At 40.0% G+C, this 22809-nt stretch overlaps 1 protein-coding gene across 5 annotated transcripts in view; it reads left to right on the top strand.

Moving 5' to 3' along the window:
* The window catches only part of SKIC3 (SKI3 subunit of superkiller complex), a 204780-nt gene that overhangs the window by 26543 nt on the left and 155428 nt on the right, over positions 1-22809 (top strand). For all 5 annotated transcript variants that reach the window (XM_077462372.1, XM_077462378.1, XM_077462373.1 and 2 more), the window contains exons 5-8: positions 1961-2036; positions 3184-3324; positions 10784-10882; positions 17892-18000. In XM_077462372.1, coding sequence (XP_077318498.1) covers positions 1961-2036; positions 3184-3324; positions 10784-10882; positions 17892-18000 — 425 coding nt within the window. The remainder of the gene's footprint in view (positions 1-1960; positions 2037-3183; positions 3325-10783; positions 10883-17891; positions 18001-22809) is intronic.

Genomic DNA, 22809 nt, shown 5'->3' on the forward strand with positions numbered 1-22809 from the left:
TTTAGTGACAACTTTGTGCAAAAAAAAAAAAGTTTGTAATATTCCCGCAACTTGTGGCAAAATATAAAATATTCCATGGACTCAACATGCCTCTCAGTAAATAGCTTGGGGTGTCTACTTTCCAAAATGGGGTCATTTTGGGGGGTTTTGTGCTATTTTGGCATTTTATGGCCTTCGAAACTGTGATAGGTAGTGAGGAGTGAAATCAAAAATTTGCACCCTTAGAAATCCTGAAGGTGGTGATTGGTTTTCGGGGTGCCGTGCACAACTAGACTCCCAAAAAGTCCCACACATGTGGTATCCCCATACTCGGGAGAAGTAGCAGAATATATTTTGGGGTGCAATTCCACATATAACCATGGCATGTGTGAGCAATATATCATTTAGTGACAACTTTTTGTAAAATTTTTTATTTTTTTTTGTCATTATTCAATCCCTTAGGACAAAAAAAATAAATATTCAATGGGCTCAACATACCCATCAGCAATTTCCTTGGGGTGTCTACTTTCCAAAATGGGGTCATTTGGGGGGGGGGGGGGTTGTACTGCCCTGCCATTTTAGCACCTCAAGAAATGAGATAGGCAGTCCTAAATTAAAAGCTGTGTAAATTCCAGAAAATGTACTCTAGTTTGTAGACGCTATAACTTTTGCGCAAACCAAAAAATATACGCTTATTGACATTTTTTTTACTAAAGACATGTGGCTGAATAAATTTTGCCCACAATGTATGACTAAAATTTAGTTTATTCGATTTTTCTTATAACAAAAAGAAGAAAATATCTTTTTTTTTTTTTTTCAAAATTTTCGCTCTTTTTCCATTTATATCGCAAAAAATAAAAATCGCAGAGGCAATCAAATACCATCAAAAGAAAGCTCTATTTGTGGGAAGAAAAGGACGCAAATTTCGTTTGGGTGCAATATTGCATGACCGCGCAATTACCAGTTAAAGCAGCGCAGTGCGAAATTGGAAAAAGACCTCTGGTCCTTAAGGTGTTTATTGGTCCGGGGCTGTAGTGGTTAATGTCCATGTAAAAGTGAGAGAATTAGAATGATAAAATCTGATAATTTTCTTTATTCTGTATGCGCTCCCACTGAGAAGATTCATGCTTTCTATTTCCCAGAAGGTGAAAACAGTACCTTTGGCGAGTACGGACAGCAAAGAATAACCTGTTGGGGATTTTAACCCTTACCCACTCTATTCGGAAATAAAAAACAAAAAAACCTTACACTGATGTAAAACCTTTTCTTTAATAACACACTCTTCCTTTAAAGCTGGCATAGGCAAATATTTCTAACTACAAGAAGCATGTGTATTCTTTCTTACTTGACTATTGGTTTTCTTTGTGTACTTCTTCCAGACCTGTGCAGCTTCCTGTAATAAAGCCCAGTCACCGTTGCTCTCTCCTCTTATGCAGGGATACTGGTCTTGTATCCACCCCCTGTAAGTTTCTGCAGGCAGCCTATAGTGGAGGGGGACCTGTTAGGGTCCTCCCACATCTCTGCTCTGTAGACAGGCTATGTGCAGCACAGTGATTATGTTTACCACTACATTTACTAGGCAATATATGGGGTTGCAGAGGAATTTGGTGCCCTCAGTCTTTGGTATTTCCTTTCACTTTGTCCCTATGCCAGTTTTCACCAGGACAAGTAGGAATGATAATCTCCCTAGCAGGTACAAGCGACAATAAAGTCTTGTAAAGGGTTCTAACCCCTTGCCACCCTATCCAAGACAAAATAGGCATTCTTTTTTTCTGTCCAATTTCCAGCTGTGTAGTTACCATTTGTTGGCACACTCACAACATATGTCACATGGCCTAGGCCAAATGATTTCCAACCTAATATAACTTGTATTTTAAATAAATCTACTCTTACAATCTAATGTAATTTTTCACATAACCAAAATATTCACTGAAGGATAACCCACACAGTAAAGTGTATGTGTATATTTGTTTTCTCCTAGCTCCGACAAACAGAAGTGGTGTGAAATTTGTAAAAAACTAGTTGATCTGTACGAGCAAGAAGGAAAATACTTACAGGTGAATATTATCCTTTTTACTATCTACCATACTGCAGTGTATTTACAGAAGTGTGGCAGTGAAAATAGCGTAGCAACTCCTAGTTATAAGGGTTGTAGATGCTGTTCATTGGTGTTGATTGGATACAGTTTTCTGCAATGGTTGATAGTCAAGAGGGTCCAATTATAAAACGTTCACTGCAGAAATGTGACAAATATATGCACAGTCATAAGAAAAAAAAACTGTATTCCCACAAATATGATTAGTTCCTACATCATCAGCATCATTTAGTGGCCATAATGTGTGTTGTGTGTGTTTGTTTTTTTTTTTATTTCTTTTTTTTTACCCTGATTGAGGAAGTAATCCTATTAGAGAAAATGTGGGAATATGAGTTACTAATGTGTGCAGAAGGTTTGTCGCATTAGTACAATGAATGTTTTATAAATAGACTCCAAAGTGCATCTCTGATAAAAGGAAAAGGTGTCAGCGCCTAATGGTGTATAGCTGCTAGCAATTTAGCGTAGATATACAAAACATTGTGATAACAATATAGAAAAATTGCAGCGTCGGCACAATATCAAAAAACCCAAAACAAATTTTTTTAAATTTTTATTTGTTTATTTTCTGGTTAGAGTAGGGAGGGTTCGATACTCAAGATACCCTAGTCAAGTTTTTATGTGTCTGGGTCCCCATTGGTGAGATTCACCACTCTATTTGTCCTGGTGACTGTTGTCACTGAGAAAGATTTGTAAGGGGAAACCTAAAACGTGAGAGTTGTGCCTGGTAAAAGGCAAGGAAATCTTTCAGTGGGGATACCTGTTCCAGAGACAACTGTCTGGGGTCGGGGGGTTTCCCTTTTGGGTATTTCCTCCCACATACTGTTGCATCTCTGGGAAAGTAAGTGAGGAGGAGTTTCCGCAATGGTACACCGCAAAAAAACTGGACAGTGGTTCTAACCTTTCCCTCCTCCAGTAACTTCAATCTTCCAGTCTAGTGTGACAAAAAACTTAGTACCTGTAAGTGTGATGCAGACCCCCAGTGATGGACAGTCACCAATCTACGTATTGTGAGGCTTAGAAGGAGGGACACAAATAAGAGTATGTATACTGCATATTTGTTATTGCATGTATGTGTTTTATAGGTTTATTTTATTTATTGTTTAATGCAGGCTGCACAAACATGGCAACAGTTAATAAACCTGAAGCAAGACGAAGGAATTGACAAGAGCGAGTTTTACAAGTTATGGCGAAAGATGACCCAGCTGCTGGCAGAGGACATAGAGCACCAAGACAATGAGATCCAGCAGCAGGTAAACAATGATATTGAAGTATCTCATGCTATATTTAGGTGCACCCATCATGCCCACATAATCCCTTCAACCCCTACAGTATGTTTTAGTGATGAGATGACTTGTATAGTGCTTTTAACAAAAGTAGCAATGAAAGATTAAAGAGAATAGTCTCCCCCCCCCCCCCCCCCCACAGTAGCGCTAGGTAAGCAAGTGTGTTTATTTTTTTTTTTTACTTTAATTCTAGATAGAGTATTGAAATTATACCTTCTGACAAATTTTTATTACCGCTTGTGTCCTTGTTGGGAAGTTTCACCCTCTACTTTCGTCGTCTTAAACTTTTTCACAGAGACTGAAAGCAATGAGAAATTCAAACAAGCCAATTGGTAAACCTTTATATTAGTGACAACTGTGTAGTAGGAAAATTTACCTTTTTGTAGAGATTTCTTCTCGCTTCTGTTATGTGACAGGAAGTGAGGGGAAATCTCCCTAATGGGACAGAGCAAAAATAACATGAACAAGGGTTTTAACCCTTCCCTACACAAAAACAAAGACAAAACAAAAACAAAGTTGCAGGCTAAATGAAGAAAATCAAATGTATTCCACCACTATGTTATACAGCGTGGACAGCCGAATCTCCCGTTGTGGCTATTCGATTACCTGAACAGAGGCCCCATCTGATTGGGGACAGTGTTTGCTGCAGAAGGTGCCAGGAATTGTTGAGTTGCAAAAATGGCACCCTCCCCCAGAATGACCCTCTTTACAGCTTATTGAAACAGTCCTTCTTTCCTCCTGAAAAGTGATGAAATTAAAAACGTATACCTGTGTGTCTTTGTTAGGTTTTAAGAAAACCAAAGAAAGTGTCTATGGTGTGGGTGAGTGACACATGTATTTATAGCACCACATCCATTGAAAAAATATTCAAAGAAAGAAAATGGAATTGTGGGATTTTTAAAGGGTGCTAAAAATTGCACATTTATATATGAAAAAGTCACAGACTAAAACTTTGTTGATTGATTTACAAAATTAAAAACCATTCATATTAAAATATGTACACATTTTTTTTTACATGGTCGTTTGGTGTATTCATTTATGCAACAATATAATGGTATGTATTCCCAACATGTTTTGCCCACTAGGGCTTCTTCTTTGGTGACCGCTACTGATCTAGACGCTATACCAAAAATTAAGATATCGGTCAAATGATTTAGTAGTGACCATAAGTCATAATGTGTACATTCACATGTTTAATTTTTCACTAGGTCAGGCCATTTAATGCTTACCCTTCACATTTATTGTTATAATTCTTAGCACCCTTTAAAAATTCCACGAAAAGCAAAGAAAGTTTGAAAAGAGAGAACTTATTGCTTACTTGACAGATTTGCTGGTACCCCTGGAAAAGATTATGAATAATTTGATCATAGTGGTATTTCAGAATAAGGGCTCTTTCACACTGGTGGACTCTGCCTGCTCAGCGGTTCTCTCTGCTGCTCCCCACTGAGCAGGCGGGTGACAGGTCTGTGTCCACTATGCTTATGCAGAGCAGACACGGACACAGCCCCGCCTATCCCCTATGGGTTTTCGGATGTAAATGGTTGGGTGTAAATGGAACTGTCATCCGATCCGCCAGACGGATGGGGAATGGATCCCTTATCCATCTGTTTTTGACAGATCAGATGTTGACAGGTGTCAACAAACACATGTATTTTGACATCCGCCGTTCCATAGAGGACAATGGATGGTCTGATCAGGTCTGCCTAAAAAGCAGAGAGGCAGACCCAAATGGTCCGCCTATGTGAAAGGGGCCTAACTGTTTTCTGTAATTTGCATCAAACATGGCTGCAATCTTTTAATCAGTTAGATCTTATTAGACAGGCATACTACAAAGTATAACTGTGCAAGGATCTGCACAGCTGTCAAATTGGGAACAGCTCATATGTCTCAATTGATGTGAATAGGGATGCACTGAACACTGGTGCGTCCCCCCCCCCCCCCCCCCCCGTATGGGCAAACAACCCATGCATGTATGCTGTTAATTGGAAAAAAGTAGCTATGATGCTGTTTGCTGTCTCTGTGCACCATGCCAGACATGGATCAGAAAAAGTAAAGGAGAACGTTGTCTGAGGAGATCAGAAAGAGAAAATTTATGAAGCACCATGTCAAAGGCTACAGTGATGGGGGGAAAAGTATTTGATCCCCTGCTGATTTTGTACATTGGCCCACTGACAAATAAAACATCAGTCTATACTTTTTAATGATAGGTTTATTTTAACAGTGACAGAATTTCTTCTCCAATTGTTAGGGGGAAGGAGATTGGACTTAAGTACCGTTAACGGTCAGGGTTCGTCCCTGTACATTTTTTTTCCAGGAGCCGTTTCTCACTCCTTGATTCATACCTCATACAGCGTAGAGCTGCATGATTCTGGCTGAAATGAGAATCACAATTTTTTTGCTTAGAAAATAGATCACGATTCTTGTGGCTTTTTCGTTCAATGAAGTGTATTTTTTCCCCAAAAATTGTGTTTGAAAGACCGCTGGGCAAATACAGTGTGTCATAAAATATTGCAGCAATTGCCATTTTATTCCCTAGGGGCTCTGCTAAAATATATATAATGTTTGGGGATTCCAAGTAATTTATATTATAAATATTGATTTTAACTTAAGAAAGAAGTGGCAGAAAAAGATTTAGACTTTAAGTGGTTAAACTTACTTGCATTTACAGTTATTGAAAACTTGGCAGAGTGCCCTGACCTCCTTTTTTTTTTTTTTTTTTTTTTTTTTTTTACAAACAAGTGTATCCCTAAGAAGGAAGGTTAGTTACAATGTTTCATATTCTAAACTTGGCAGACTGTCCAGATTTTTTCTTTTGAGTGAGCAGATAGTCTCTCCACTTGTCATATGTAAGAATTGGCAAACTCGCCAATATGTCAGGGGGTGTGAATCAAGATTGCAATTTGTTTAACTATTAATTGTGCAGCTCTAATACAGCGTGTAACATAGACAGTCTCGCCTGTCAGGCCATTCTTGCAGAGGCCACTTTTTTAACCAATCAAGATGTTAGTCCTTTATCTCAGAAGGTGGCCTCTTTGGTTGCTATCACTTCACTAAGTGGAGTGTTAGAGCTGACAGCTCTTTCATTCAAGGAGCCATTTTTGGTTTTGCATCATATTAAGGTGATGTTGAGTCCTCAACCATTTTTTGCCTAGTATGGTGTCTGGTTTTCACTTTGAATCAAGTCCATGTCTTTCCTTCTTTTCTGATCCTCAGTTGGCAGGAGTTGGATCACTGCATACTCTGGAGGTAGTTCTGGTGGTCAGAATTACTTGATTTGTCTTTACAGGTCAGGAATCCTGATTTGTGCTGCCAGTAGAGCCCAAGGAGGCATGCAAGTTAACTATTTTCATTGGATATGCCAGTTAATTATTCAAGCCTTGAAAGGGCAAGGTCCCCCACCCCTTTTTTGGTAAAAAGTGTTTGCTACCAGGTGTGTGGGGGCATCTTTGGCCATCAGGTGTCAGTGGCTCAGGATTTAAGGCCATTACATGGTCTTTTGTTTATCCAATCACAGAATTTTACCAGATGGATATCAAAGCCACAAAGGATACTGCTTGGCCACAGTATGTTTTGGACAGCAAAAGAAAAATGCCGCTCCAGATAAGAGTTTCTTGAGACACACGCCCTGATAAGCCACACAGGTGCAGGCTCTGCAATGGATCAAGGAGCAAGAAAAAATCCTGGATGGATGCACACCAATACACCTCTATACGTGAATTAAAATCCAAAACAGTCAGCCCATGCTATGCAGAGGTAGAGGCAAATGGCTTACGTGGTTCACACCATGAGTTTAACCATAGCTAATATGGCATGGTTTGACAGCGCATATAAATAGGGGTGGATGGCCAATCAAAATTAATTTTCATTGAAGCTGTCCCCCCTGCACAATCAAAGCAAAATAAGGAACACATGAGGGGGAACCCAGAAGCAGGTGCGGGTATGTGAAATCCCATCAAGGAAATGTTCACAATCTGCATCTCCCTCAGAGGACATCCCACTTGAGACATCAAACATCCTAAGTGAATCGTGTTGTCACAACAAAATAAATATATAATTGGAAAACCTAAATCAATGTCGTATCACTTCACATAGAATCAAATTGAACTAATGATTACATCTATTTCAACATAATAATATTATTATTATTATTATAATTATACAGGATTCATATAGCGCCAACAGTTTGCGCAGCGCTTTATAACATGAGGGTAGACAGTACACTTGCAATACAAATCAATACAGGAGGGATCAGAGGGTCCTGCTCGTTAGAGCTTACAATCGAGATGGGAGAGTGAAGTGGAAACAAAAGGTAATAACTGAGGGGGGTGAGCTGATGGAGAAAATGAAAAAACAGTTGTTAGGTGTAGATGGGGAAGGCTTCTCTGAAGAGAAGGGTTTTCAGGGATCATCTAAAAGCTGATAGAGTAGAAGATAAGCGGACAGATTGGGGTAGGGCATTCCATAGGATTGGATAGGCTTTGGAAAAGTCCTGGAGGCGAGCATGGGAGGAGGTGACGAGGGAGCTAGAGAGCAGGAGGTCTTGAGAGGAACGAAGAGAACGAGTAGGTTGGTATTTAGAGACTAGGCTAGTGATGTAGCTGGGGGCTAAATTGTGGATGGCTTTGTACATAGTTGTTAGTATTTTGAATGTAATTCTTTGGCCAAGCGGTAGCCAGTGGAGGGATTGACAGAGCGATTGGTAAGGTGAATGAGTCTGGCAGCAGCATTCATGATGGATTGAAGAGGTGATAGACTATGTAGAGGAAAGCCAATGAGAAGGGAGTTGCAGTAGTTCAGGTCGAGAGATGTCCAGCGAGTGAATTAAGAGCTTTGTTGTGACATTGGTTAGAAAGGGGCATATTTTGTAGATGTTGCCGAGGTTGAGGCGGCAGGATTTGGACAGCGATTGGACGTGCGCTTAAAGGAAAGTTTGGAGTCCAGGACTACACCTAGAACCTTGGCATGTGGGGATGGGCTTATAGTTGTGCCATCGATTTTTGACAAAATAATATAAAATGATTGATATGCAAATCTTAAATTGGTGTGATATAGGTCATGAACCATGAATAAAATCAAAATTTATGATTTAAAATACTTATTTGCAAAGATGTATTTGTTCCATTAACACATCCATAATAAACGATACGGAGAATCACTATAACTGTACTATAAATGTACTATATTGAACACATAAACCCCCGCACTTATTGGGGGGGGGAGTGACTTCCGATCGATGTATGGACATGAAGTAGACCCTTAATAGATATGGAAAAAGAAAAATGAAAAAACAAAGGAAAAATAATAACCTCATAGTGTATGGATGAGTAGGGTATGGATGTATAATCTACTTAGTAGGTATACTGATTTACATTAAAATATGAAAAAGAATAAAGAATGAATGTTGATAAATATTTTGGGCGGCAGAAGGAGTCCTCCTCAGGTGGCAGTTTCTGTGATTGTCTCCCTCCCCTCAAGGTCATTGCTTTAGGACATACCATATAGTCATTATTATGGTTGCTCTGTGTCCCGTGATGTACAATAAAGAAATTAGGATTTTTCTGTCATACCTGTAAAATCCTTTACTTGGAGTACAGCACGGAAGCACAGAGGTCCCTCCCATCTTTTTTTGGGATATTCGTTGCTTTGCTACAAAACTGAGGTCCTTCCCATGTAGGAGGGGTTATATAGGGGTGGACTTACTGTTTGACAATCTGCCAGTGTCCATCCACCAGTAGGTGGCGTATAACCCATATAGTCACTATTGTGGTTGCTCTGCGTCCTGTGATGTAATCCAAGAAAAGGATTTTACAGGCAAGTATGATGGAAAAATCCTAATTTTCCCACAAATAGAGCTTTCTTTTGGTGGTATTTGATCACCTCTGCGTTTTTTTATTTTTTTTGTTTTTATGCACTATAAACAAAAACTGACAATTTGGAAAAAATATATATATATATTTTTCTACTTTTTGCTATAATATCCCAAAAAATTAAAAAAATTAATAATTTCTTCATCAGTATGTATATATATATAAAAGTTATAGCGTCTACAAAATAGGGGATATATTTATGGCATTTTTATTATTATTTTTTTACTAGTAATGGGGGTGAAAAAATAATTACCACTTTCAGCACCAAAAATCGGAAATAATCACACCACCAGGGAGGTTAAGAGAGTTCTCCTAATAATCATAGCTCGTTGCCTGTATAGAAGACGTCTGGTAGCCAGAAATCTTGCTGATTGATAGGGGATCAAATACTTATTTCACTCATTAAAATGCAAATCAATTTTATAACTTTTTTTAAATGCTTTTTTTCTTGATATTTTTGTCTCTCGCTGTTAAAATAAACCTTCCTTTAAAATTATAGTCTAAAAATTTCTTTATCAGTGGGCAAACGTACTAAATCAGCAGGGGATCAAATACTTTTTTCCCTCACTCAAGCTCATAGGTTCTTGTACATCAGTGTCTCATTGCATCATCCATGGGTTTCAGAGCAACATTGGTCTTGAATAAAAAGACCCAGACCGCATCAGCTCTACTTTCACAGACGAAAAAAATTTAAATTTAACGAAAAGAAAAGAACACAGTACCTACTGTGTAACATGGCGGAGGCTCAGCTGTCTTTTGGGCTGCTCTGATGTATCTGGTACAGGTGCCTTGAGTCTGAGAAGAGGACAAGGAGATCTCAAGACCTATAAACTAATTCTGGATTGATACATACTGCCCAGTGTCAAAAAGTTCAGTCTTAGTAGCAGGGTATAGGTCCTCCAGTAAGATAATGACCCAAAACATACAGCTATAAGCACCCAAGAATGGCTGAGTGCAAAATGATGGACTATCTTAAGTGGCCTTGTGTGAGCCCTGATCGGAATCCTATCCAGCGTCTATGGAAAGAGCTAAAAGATGCAGTATGGAGAAGGCATCCTTCAAACCTGAGACAGCTGGAGCAGTTCAAGAAGAGAGGATCAAATTATCTGTTGGCGTCTGAAGTCTCATTAAGAGCTACAGAAATTGCTTGTTGCAGTGATTGCCTCTAAAGGTCATGGGACCTGTTTTTCCTGACCATGCCATTTTCATTTGTTTTGTTGTTTAAAATGTTCTCTTGAATTTAAAGCAAAGACTGATGTATATATTTTTTTTGTTTTCATTAAATACAGAATAAACAATGATGTATGTCAATTACTTGTCAGTTTCAAGTTATTTCCAAAAAAAATTCTTTTGCGGAAATATGCACGCACAAAGCCTGCCACATCTTTACAATTATTTGTAGCTAGTTTTATTTTGAGAATTGGGTGTTTTTATGGTGTATTGTAAGAGTACACAATGTACACTTTAAAATAAATTGCAGATAGTTATTTAGCAAATGTGCTTTATTTTTCAACTGCTTTCATTAAGATAAGATAATATGAAACCCACTTTTATTCTAGCTCTTAAATGCCTTTGAAAATGCAATTTCCTTCCTGGAAGAGGTACCAGGAGAAGAGCACCGTGCACTTTATCAGGACTTTGTTCTCTGCTTGTCTAAGGTACATCTTATATTGGTTTGTATATGTCTATTCTAGAGCATTATATATGTGATTTGATGACTTGATTTCATTTCATCATGTTTCATTGAAAATCAGAGGAACCAATTGAACTGAAATATACTTGTGTTATGCCTATAAAGTCCATCATCCACAAACCTTTTTTCTAAAAATCCAATTTATCGGGACGTGGCATTAGTTACCAAATTTCCCGTATCCACAGTACCACTCTGCGGAATTTTATTCAAAATAAGTTTCTGGCTGCAGCTGAAGTTGTGAGCTTGATATTTCTTACAGCCACTGATCAGTTCTTTTGTAGTATTTTTTCTGAGTTGAACGACTGGCTGAGAGCGTTGAGCAGGAGCAGGTCAGCAGACCTTTTTCGGTTACCATACATGCGGGCCAATTGTCAGTTTCTATTGAACCAGCCGACATTCAGCCCCTTTTTACTAGGCTTTATAGTAATCAGGGTGGCTCTTCAGCTGGCCTGTCCCTTTTACAGTGATGAGAAGGGTCATGCCCTTGTAATGGCAATAAAGTTAAATGGAAAAAAAACAAAAACATGTAAGTGTGTGAAAAAATATAAAATAAATATATATATATATTATATTTATTTTGTATATTTATTTTATATATATTATATTATTTTTTTAGGTCCAGCACATGTACAGTTTGTAAACAGTGTTTGCACCATACATGTGTGGTGTGTCTGTGAAAGTCAGAGTGAAAGCATTAATTCTAGGACCATCATTTGTGAATAACGCTACAAAGATGAACTGCAAAGGCTTTTAAAGTATCTCCTATAAATCATTTTAAGTTACTGTAATTTATTGCCATTTCACTGTAAAAAGTCCACCTATGCTTTTTTCTTCCATATGTAAAATGTCATGCCTAAAGTCTCCACTAGGGAGTAAATGCACACCTTAGTAAGTTGCATCTCAGTCAGCTCAGAAGTCCCAATTAAACAGCACAAACTTTTCAAACTTCTCCACTCCCAGCCCTCCCTTCCCACCCCTCTCACTCAAGGAGTGTATCAAATGCCGTCCGTGGGTGCACAAACTAGGGCTAATTATACAGAGGGGGGACATGTGTGATTGATGGAGGGGGCGTGACTCAGGACGTGAGTTGCGCAGGCGCTGGGGGCAAGAGACAGACGCTCACAGCTGACAGCTGGAGTCAGACGCACAGGACATGGGAGCGCTGGGGCCACGTAAGGTTGATGCAGGCATTTCCAGTACAGGAAATAACATTTACAACAACACTAAAACTGAACGTTATTAGCATTGTATTTTGCTAAGACTATTTGCTCAGAGAGTGTGCATTTAGTTAATGCCTCTGTTTTTTTTTTTGTGCTCAGCACTATGGCTCCCAAAAAAGACACCACAAAGGTACCAAAAATTCCACCCCCAGGCACTGGGAACTCCAGTCGTGCCTCCACACTGTCCTCCTCTCCTGAGATACCAGATATAGCAAACCAGGGTGGGTCATTGGGACCAATTGGTGATGCAACTGCTTCTCACATATCAGCCCCTGTATACATGACTAAAGATGCATTTTCGTCCGCCCTGCAGGGCCTAGAAGGAAGATTAGTGACTTTAATCGCATCCCTATCCAAAAGGATAGGAAGCATTTTAGATCCCCCTCCCCACCTCATACCCCTTACCAAAGGAACAGTGGGTAGAGGATGAAGTGTTACTCTCAGGCGATCAGGAGGAAAGGCAAACCGATTACTCCTCTACAGAGGAAACAATGGTAGATTAACCTTTTTTTTCAGCCTCGCAATCTGAGAGATTGCTGGTACAATCTCTTACGAAGATGGTTAGTGCTTCTTTCAAGCTACCCCTAACGAAGCCAGCTGAAAGTTCTGTTTCTCCTTTAGGTTCCTTAAAACCTTCAAAGCCTTTTCATGCATTTCCTGTACATGCATACTTGAAAAGCTTACTTAAGCTGAATGGGATCATCCGGATAAGCATTTCTCCCTCAAAGAGATTTACAGCACTCTATCCCATGGAGGAGAAATTCACCAAAAAATGGAATGTACCAGCAGTTGATGCTGCGATTTCTATTGTGAATAATATTCTAACTTGCCAGTAGACAATGTACAAATGCTTAAAGATCCAACAGATAAAAGGTTGGAATTCCTTTTAAAATCCTCCTTTTTTTTTTTTCCCCCTTGGCGGGGCCATTACTCAGCCTGTAGTCGCTGCAGTAGGCATCTGTCAGTCCCTAAAGGACCAGTTTAGAAAATGAAGTCCCTGCACAACAGGCCCACGATTTGGCCGAACTACCAAGGGCGCTACGTTTTGCCATAGAAGCCATGGAAGACTCTTCACCAGGCATCCTGCCTTGCGCTTGTGCTAGTACACGTGTAGGACCCTGTAGTTAAAAGATTGGTCAGACGAAGCACCTTGCAAAAGGCTTCTGACTAGTTTCCCTTTTCATGGGGATTGACTATTTGGGGATGATTTGGACAAATGCATCCAAACGATTTCTAGTGGGAAGAGTACTCTTTTGCCAGTCAAAAGAAAATATAAAGTCCTTCATTTAAACAGACTCTTTCCCCTGCTCCAGGGTTATCCGCCTCTAGGCAGTGGCAATGGCCTCCACCATCAGACTCTAGAGGAAAGCCTCAGGGTCAGGCCCAGGCACAAAAGACCTGGGGCCACAAATCTGCAAATCATTCTCAAGCCTCATTATGAAGAGGTGCTCCCCTCGCTAGAGTGGGGGGAAGACTTCTGCAATACTCAGAAGTCTGGCAAGAGGCAATCAGGACACATGGATCATCTCCACGGTATTTCTAGGATACAAACTAGAATTTTGGGAGATTCCACTATCTAATTTTCTGAGATCAAACGTTCCCAAAGATCCAGGGAAAAAGCAATATCAGTTTTGGGCATTAAACTGATTACTGGCTCAGGGGGTGATCATACAGATCCCCACAGAAGAGCAAGGTTTGGGGTTTTATTCAAACCTCTTTACGGTAACAAAGCCGAATGGAGATGTCAGACCCATTCTAGAGCTAAAGAATGGAAATTGGTTCCTGAAGATCTGCTCCTTTCGCATGGAGTTGATCAGTTCAGTAGTTTCTTTTACAAATATTTATTGAAAATTAAGCATAACATAGCAATTCAGACATGTGACTGAGACATCAGACAGAAAAATGAGGGAAAAAGAGACAAATGTCTCGATGAGGGGAGGATACATAAATGTTATAATGTTCCACAAGACAATAAAGGTAGCAAAAGAAGAGGAAAAAAAATAAATAAAATAAAATAAAAACAAAGGCCCAGTATAAACAGATAATCATATTGTAAATTCAATTGCGTCTCAAAAAGGCCATATATAGTGCAGCCTAGCTCAGGTAACCTCAAACATATGGATAGAAAGACACATAAGTGCCGGGCTGTGCTGCTAAACAGAAAAAAAAAAAAAATGGAATTTTCCTCTCTAAAATGAGTCACCTCGTCTTCAAAGTATCTCATATCAATATAATCTCAGTTCAGTAGTTTCTATCCTACAAGAAGGAGAACTTCTGGTGTCTATCGACATCAGGGATGCATATCTGAATGCCCCTATGTTTCCTGCTCACCAAAGGTTTCTGTGGTTCGAAGTAGAACAGCAGCACTTTTCATTTGTAGCCTTGCCCTTCGGGCTAGCTACAGCACCTTGGGTGTTTTGCAAAAGTTCTGGCTCCAACTCTAGCCAGGTTGAGGGCACAGGGTATAACAGTCTTGGTGTACTTAGACAATCTTTTGCTAATAAACCAGGCGGTGGCTCGTTTTGAGAAAAGAGTGCGCATTACAACCAAATACCTGGAAAATCTGGGTTGAATTCTCAAATTAGAGACGTTTTCCTTTAAAATCGCTAGAAAGGCTGGAGTACTTGAGTCTGATCATAGACACAGCCCAGAAGAAGGCGTTCTTGCCTCAGGCATAAGATGCCATAAGAGAGCTGGTGCAGATGGTCAGATCAAAAAGAGATTCCTCCATTCGCCTTTGCATGAGGTTGTTAGGGAAGATGGTGGTCCCTTCACCCCAGAATCTTTCTGGCTATATGCCAAGGATGGGGGATGCTGGATGTAGATCTTTTGGCATCCAGGTTCAACATGTAGTTGGTCCACTTTTTGTCAAAGACAAGGGATCTACTCACATGAGAGACAGATGTGTGGTGACCCCACGGGGTCAGTTTTCACTCAATTCGGTTTTTTCCTTTATTCAGTTGCTGCCACGGCTTTTTTGCAGAATCAAGCTGGAAAGAAAGCCTGTAATTCTGGTAGTTCCAGCATGGCCCAGAAGGTCATGGTATGCAGAAATCGTAAAGATGGCAGTGGAGGTTCCTGGTCCCTTTCACTATGGCCAGACCTACTCTCACAGGGGCCGATATTCCATCCTACCTTATGAACGCTAAATTTAACGGCTTGGCTATTGAAACCCACATTCTGAAGAAACGTGGGCTTTCTGGGTCAGTTATCTCTACCATAACTAATGCAAGGAAGCCAGCTTTGAGGACTATATATTATAGAGTCTTGTGTTTCCTAGGTGTGAATCCAAGGGTTGGCATCCTCGGAGATATATCGTAGGCAGAATTCGATACAGCATATTCTTCTAGTCCCTCTGACAAGGAAGCTAGTGTCCTTGTTTGCTATATCCTCAGCAAGGGGGGTTTTGGAATTGGCTTCTCTTTTTTTTTCTAAAGAGCCATAGTTAATTATTCATGAGGACAGAGTGGTGTTACACCCTCTCCCAGATTTTTTGCCTAAAGTGGTCGTAGATTTTCACCTGAACCAACATATTGTCCTGCCATCGTTTTTTCCAAAACCATGTTCCAGGGAAGAGAAGTCACTACATTATCTTGATGTGGTGAGAGCGGTCAAACTGCTCAGATTCGGAAAACCGATATCTTATTTGTTCTGCCCGAAGGTCCTAATAAAGGACAGGCAGCGTTGAAATCCACTGTCGCTACGTGGATTCGGCAGGTTATAATTCACTAATTTACAGACTTAATACTTATGATTTAAGGGGTAAGATTCCATCTTTTCAAATCAGAGCACACTCTACCAGAGCAGTTAGTGCTTCTTGGGCAGTGCGTCACCAGGCCTCAGTGGCTAAGATCTGTAAGGCCGCAACCTAGTCTTTCAGTACATACTTTCTCCAAGTTCAGGTGAATGTGAGGAGGCATGAGGATATCGACTTTGGGCGCATTGTACTGCAGGCAGCAGTAGAAGTCAAGTCTAGGGGTGCCCTATGGGTTGTCTCTCCCTCCCCTCAAATAGCATTGCTATGGGATGTCCCACATAGTGATTACTATGGTGCACTGTGTCCCATGATGTACAAGAAAGAAAATAGGATTTTTGTAACCGCTTACCTGTAAAATACTTTTCTTGGAGTACATCATGGGATACAGCGGTCCCTCCCCTCTTCTTGGGGTTTAGGTATATTGCTTTGCTACAAAAACTGAGATACTCCTGGAAGGAGGAGGGGTTATATAAGGAGTGACATTCCTGTATTGGGTATACCAGTGTCCGTGTCCATCACCTGAAGGTGCCTATATACCCACATAGTGATTACTATGGTACCCTGTGTCCCATGATGTACTCGGAGAAAAGGATTTTACAGGTAAGCTGTTAAAAGGATTTTTATTTGTTTAGTTTTGTAAAGTGTTTATTATCAAAGATAAAATGCAACATGCAGTGTACTTTCATTTGTAAGTACAAATATAGGAAAGTTTTTCATTTTTTATATTTTACCAAAAACCTTGGGTATTGTTCGTGTGCACTGTATTTTTTTTCCTGAAAATTCACATTTGATAAACTGCTGCACAAAAACCTGTGACATAAAAAACAAAAAAAGGGCCTCTGCTTTCAGAAAATATAAGATTTTGGGGGGTTCTAAGTAATTTTCTAGCAAAAAATGCTGATTTTAATGTGTGTGAAAAATAAATAATTGACAGCAATTGGTTAAAGGAATAGTTCCTGAGTCCAAATTTGAGGCCCTAGGCTAGGCTTACGACATACTGAAATATCTTAGGTACACTTTGTAATTGTCCTAGGTATACATTGTGTTCAGTTTACAGTGATCCTTTCATGAATTAAGCAGGTTTGGATAAATCCCCCAAAAAATCACCATCTCTCAACTGTGTAGCACTGTAGTGGTCAAAATGACAGAATTCTCAAGCGCAGCACCAGACACTTCAAGAGGGCTGCACAATAGCCTCACATTTTTGTGTGCTGCAGTGCATTGCATCAAATTATTGCAGTACACACTGAAGAGGAAGTGGGAATTAAATAAGCCCAATAATTAGCAGTAATAGTATCCCCCAGTACTGGTGTTGATGGCCACAATTAAAATCCCTAGCTTAGGTGTTAGGGGCCGTAGTCAAAACCCCAGCATGTGGCTGCCTTAATAACCATCAGCAATAGTGGAATACTAATAATCTCCTCCTTACATTGGTGGGTAGTTGCAGTGCTATTTACACCCCCCAGTTGTGCTTAGTTGCAGTGCTGCTTGCATCCCTCTCATATCTCCACATATCCTCAACTCCCCCTTTCTGCATTGTTCAGTTTTTCCTTCACCCCTTTCCCCACACGCACCCCCCACATTGGTGGTCAGTGGCATTCATCCCCCCAGCATTGGTGATCAGTTATTGATCACACACTCCCACGCCACTCTCTCTCCTTGAGGCCAGGACTTTACTTGTGCTGTGGGCAGTAATTACTCCATTACGTTTCAGTGTAAAGTCTTCCTCTCTGGTAGAACTCAGAGCATTCCAGCCTCTGGCACCCAGTGCCACCCTGCTGCTCTCTGGTGCCTAATAGATGGTGGGCTGCATGTTGGACACCACTGATCTAAGCAATAAGCATGCTTGTAACAATTCAGGGGAAAGTCATGTGTATTTCATACATTTATTCGAAGGTAATAAAATGGGTATAAATGATCCATATTTGGCTTATACTTTGTACCTGTAAAGCCTTAAGTCTTGCAGTGGAAACATTTTTCAATATTTTTTTTTCCAGCTTCCACATGAAGAAGCAAAGCTAAAAGAGATCTGTTACAGCATGATGACAGCCTACCCTACCCTCACCTATCCTCTGGAAGTACTTAGCTTACACTTCATTAAGTTCGGTAGGCAAACTTTTGATTGTTCCTTTTGGTTTCCCACTTTGTGCTGGGAAGATAATAAATGACTATAGCATAAATGTTCAGTGGATTTAAAGCAGTGGTACTCAAGTACCCCCAACGGGATCATGTTTTCCTTTACTTTGCACAGCTGCTTTAAATCAATATCAATGACATGGTATTCATAAGATCTATTTTCTCTAAGGGAAGTTCCCAAAACATGGCCTGTTGGGGGTACTTGAGGACTGAGGTTGAGAACCACTGATGTAAAGGATAAATGCAATATTAGTCCAACATTTTAATTTTTAAGGCATTAAATGTGTGCAATGGTATATAAGTGGGAATGAATATAGTGGGTCCTCTATATGACGGCTACAACATTTGCCCTGATAAAAAATGATGGATATTGCTAATAGTTGCGCATTGATGACTAGTTCCAACAAACTCTACTCGCTCCAGGTGAATATGTTCGGTAAGTATGCTTTTTGAGCATGGGAAAACTTGACCTGAAAGTCAGGCGACTAAGGGCTCATTCACACCACACGTGCATGAAAACTGACGGGAAAACCATGCAGATTTCATTTGCAGAGGCATCAGTTTACATCAGTATTTATGTGAGTTTCAGTGAGGTTTTTATGCATGTTGACCTCAGTTTTTATGTGTGTCAGTTATGTGCCCCGTTCAAGCCAATGTTTTCATATCAAGTGTTTTTTTTTTGTTTTTTTTCGTGCAGAAAACTGCATACGTTACAGCTTTCTGCACAGAACAAATCTGCAAGTTGTGGTGCGAACAGGGCACATACAGAACCATTGTTTTATTTATTTTTTGGAGCCCATTCCAAACACGTGTAGAAAAACTGACAACCCTGCACCATGGCGTGAACGAGGCCTTTACAGTGTGACTTCCTAGTGATTTGTTGGTGACTTAAGTACTACTTTCATGTGACTTTAGAAGCAACTTTGAGAATGCTTGGGTAGTCTTCCTGTCACGTCAGATTCAAATGATATCAAATATATAGGAGGATGTGACTTGGAGGGGACTTCCATTAAAGTCTATGGGAACAAGTCCAATAGAAGTCTCCTAGAAGTAGTTCAGGAACCTTTTCTAGTCCTAACGAATTCAGTAGGGCCAATTAAGAAGGCTCTCATTGATCTAACATGGGATCCGACTTGTGAGACCTCAAGTCGCAGGACAAGTCTCGGCAGTGTGAACCGAACCTTAGATGAGATCCAAGCACAAATGTGTGACAATTACTGGACTAGTTGATCAGGTACCTTTTTAATAAATTGATCTAGATTGCTTGAAGTTGGTTTCAGTATAATTTGTAATAACAGCCTTTCATTCCCTGTCCATTTGCAGTGGTAGCCTCAAAAGCATTTTTTTCCTTGTACAGGCAGTCAGTCCTTCCAGACATTCAAGTTTCAGACTCTCCTAATTTTACTAGGCTCAAGCGGCAGATAAATATTGGCAGCTTTTCTAGCATCAAATAACTCGGTGAGGTTGATTTACTAAAATGGGAGAGTGCAAATTTTGGTGCAGCTCTGCATGAAAACCAGTCGGCTTCCAGGTTCATTTTTATTTTTTTGGTTGTCAACACTTGGACAATCTGAAGTTGAAAGCCGATTGGCCACCATGTAGAGCTGCACCAGATTTTACACTCTCCAGTTTTAGTAAATCAACCCCAGCGTATCCAGAGAAAAAAAGATATAACAACAAAAAATGTTGCTGGAACTGATTATACAATCGGATTCCTCTCTGGGGTTTTGAACATTTTTTTTTTTTTACATAAAAGTCTGCCACCACTTAGTGTATCTTTCTGTTTCTCTCTCGCGTTTCTTATTTAAGCGTGTGATCATGTGAAGGCAGTTTATTCCTCTTTAACCACATCAGTAGCAAAATTAGGCTTGATTGGACCAGCTTTGAGAACATGCAGTGGTGCAAATAACTGACATCTGGACTAGCTTTCCATGCGCTTCTTACACAATAAGCACTAAACATATAAAGGGAAATCCGCAGAGAGAAAATATGTCTTAGGATTGTTTTTACTGTCTTCTGGATATGAAATTTACATTGTACTTTGACTTTCCGACCTGGAATGTGTATGCATTATGTAACATTACAACATATTAGCATAATGGACAGGCAAGGATCATACATATTCATCCCAGCACAGTTTTCATATAAGTGCTTGATAAATGATATGATAAAGGTTAGATAACATAGCAGTTTATTTTGTATTGCTTTGTCCCCCACTGGGCAAATCCCAACCGCCCCCCCCCCCCCAACTTATGGTCACATTTGTTACTTGAATAGAAAGTGAGGGAAAGTCTAAAATGTGACAATTGTCACTGACACAGGAGGTTAAAAAAAAAAAAAACAGCGATTAGGCCTAATGCACGCTGGACATTTTAGCCCTTGTATACCACATCCTGGTGTTTTTGTGCTTGAATTATGCATGCCCAGCATACGTCCCAGCCACTGCATATTTTAGCCTGTCATAGGTTTTGATAGGCTGCTGGCGGCAAGGCTGAATGCTGTACCTGTGCTTTTCATTTGCATGAAAATACCAGGATTTGACCTACAGGGCCTAAATCCCAATAAAGCCTTACATGTATGAAGCGCACTAAAAACCTGACTCTATCCCAAATAGGAAAAAACTTTGGGCTATTTTTTTTAAGAATAGCTTATCATAACCCTCTTGTATTTAATTGTGCTGTCTCCCTTATATTCCACATCTCTGCTCCCAGGTACATCACAAATCTGGTCTCAAAATATCATCCAAACCGCTCTCTTTGGTCCTGCCAAGACCTCCTGCTCTCTAGCTCTTTGACACCTCCTCCCATGCTCGCCTCCAGGACTTCTCCTGAGCTTCTCCCATCCTTTTTCTAACTCCCTACCCCAATCTCTCTGACTATCTCTTTATCTTTAGAAGATCCCTGAAAACCCTTCGATTTTACCCATTTATGCCTTATCTTGAAAGTTTTTTTCTTTAATTTGGGCATAGAATTCACGTTACCTAGAGCAGTAGGATATAAATAACTCCCAATATTTCAATATTGGAACAGTAGGCATTAATGGGTTAGAGAAGCCTATACTGCTTCTAACTAATACATTATGTTATTACTTTCTCCATCAGCTCATCCCTCTTCTTTTTTTTTTTTTAATCAGTTGACCCTCCCTCTTAGATTGTAAGCTCTAACAAGCAGACCTCTCTGATTTCTCTGGTACCAAATTGTATTGTAACTGTAATGCCTGCCTTCATTTTGTAAAGCACCGAGCAAACTGTTGGCACTATATAAATCCTCTATAATAAAAATAAAAACAACAAAAGTGTCAATTGTCTCCTAAAACCTAAATATAATTTGTGAAGATCAACACACAATGTAAGAGAAGGTTCTGTATGTGGCTTTCATCCCCACAAACAAAGCAGAACAGACCAAATAAATAAATCTCCATTTTCATGATTCAGTATCTGCCAGTGTGGTCCAAATAAACTTTTTAAAGATCACAAAAAGATAGCGTTAGACTTGAATGCAATGTGCTTAAATGCAGGACAGAATGTTAACGTAATACACCAAAACAGAACGATGTGAAGGAAGGGACCTAAACATACAGTATATGCTGTAGCTGGGCAGGTCTATCATTACGTTAATTACATGATATGTTCTGTGTTGGAGCTTCTCCCATAAGTGTTCATTTCTTAGTGTAGAAGTCTGTGAGAGAGTGAGCAGAGGTATGAAAAGAAGACAATATATTTTAAACATTATATTAAACAGTGGCTTGTAAATTATATAGATATTACATTACATTTTTGTCATCTGGACTATAAATATGACAGCTGTAACCTGATTGGAGGCCATAAGTGACTTCTCAGCTTTCCTTTCCTCTAGTTCTTTTCATGTTTAATCATCCCTAGTATTCATCAATGTGACCTATATACTGAGGTTTGCTGTTGTAATCAGGTTTTAAAATAGGAGCATATACACGGATGATGATGATATAAACGTTCATGTTATTTGCCACTCGCCCAGCGAACATGATGTACAAAATGATCCTTTATAGTGTTGTGCAGTACTACTAGTAATTACAGACAATCCAGACACAAAGATAGAAAATTAGATAGAAAAGTCTTTAACTGTTCTGCCTTAGTGATGACTACTAGATGCTTACCCTTCATCACATGAAATAAAATATCATAGCACTGGTCCATTTATTATATTACCTCATGCCTATTTCTCTAGCACAAGATAATCAGATCGGGTGTGCAGACCACTAAGATTAGCAGTAAATTAGATAGACTTTGACTTTGGAAAATCCTTATGCTCAGGCCACTTTCACACAGAGGCATTTTAGCGCTAAAAATAGCACCTGTAAAGCGCCACTTCTGTCACTCCAGTGTGAAAGCTCGAGTGCTTTCACATTGGAGAGGTGCACTTGCGGGATGTTTCAAAAAAAAAAAAAGTCCTGCAAGCAGTGTCTTTGGGGCGATTTAGAACCAGTATATACACCGCTCCTAAAATGCTCTGCCCATTGAAATCAATGGGCAGCGCTGCCAAAGCGCAGCGGCGGTTTGCGGGCACTATTGACCCCTTCTTTGGCCGCTAGTGGGGGTTAAATTGCCCCACTAGCAGGTGAAAAGCGCAGCTAAAACTAGCTTTCACCGCAGCCATCCCCTGGAAGCTCTGCAGCTGGCAGGATAGGTCGCCCTGCCCCTGGCTCATTGTCCACTCCCTCCCACCTTGCATCCCTCCCACGCCACTCACCCCCCCCCCCCCCCCCAAGTTGACAGATGGCATACCATGATCACTTTACATT

The sequence above is a fragment of the Lithobates pipiens genome, unplaced genomic scaffold (assembly GCF_037356315.1).
Source record: "Lithobates pipiens isolate NorthernLeopardFrog02 unplaced genomic scaffold, aLitPip1_a1.2 Scaffold_3, whole genome shotgun sequence".
NCBI lineage: Eukaryota > Metazoa > Chordata > Amphibia > Anura > Ranidae > Lithobates > Lithobates pipiens.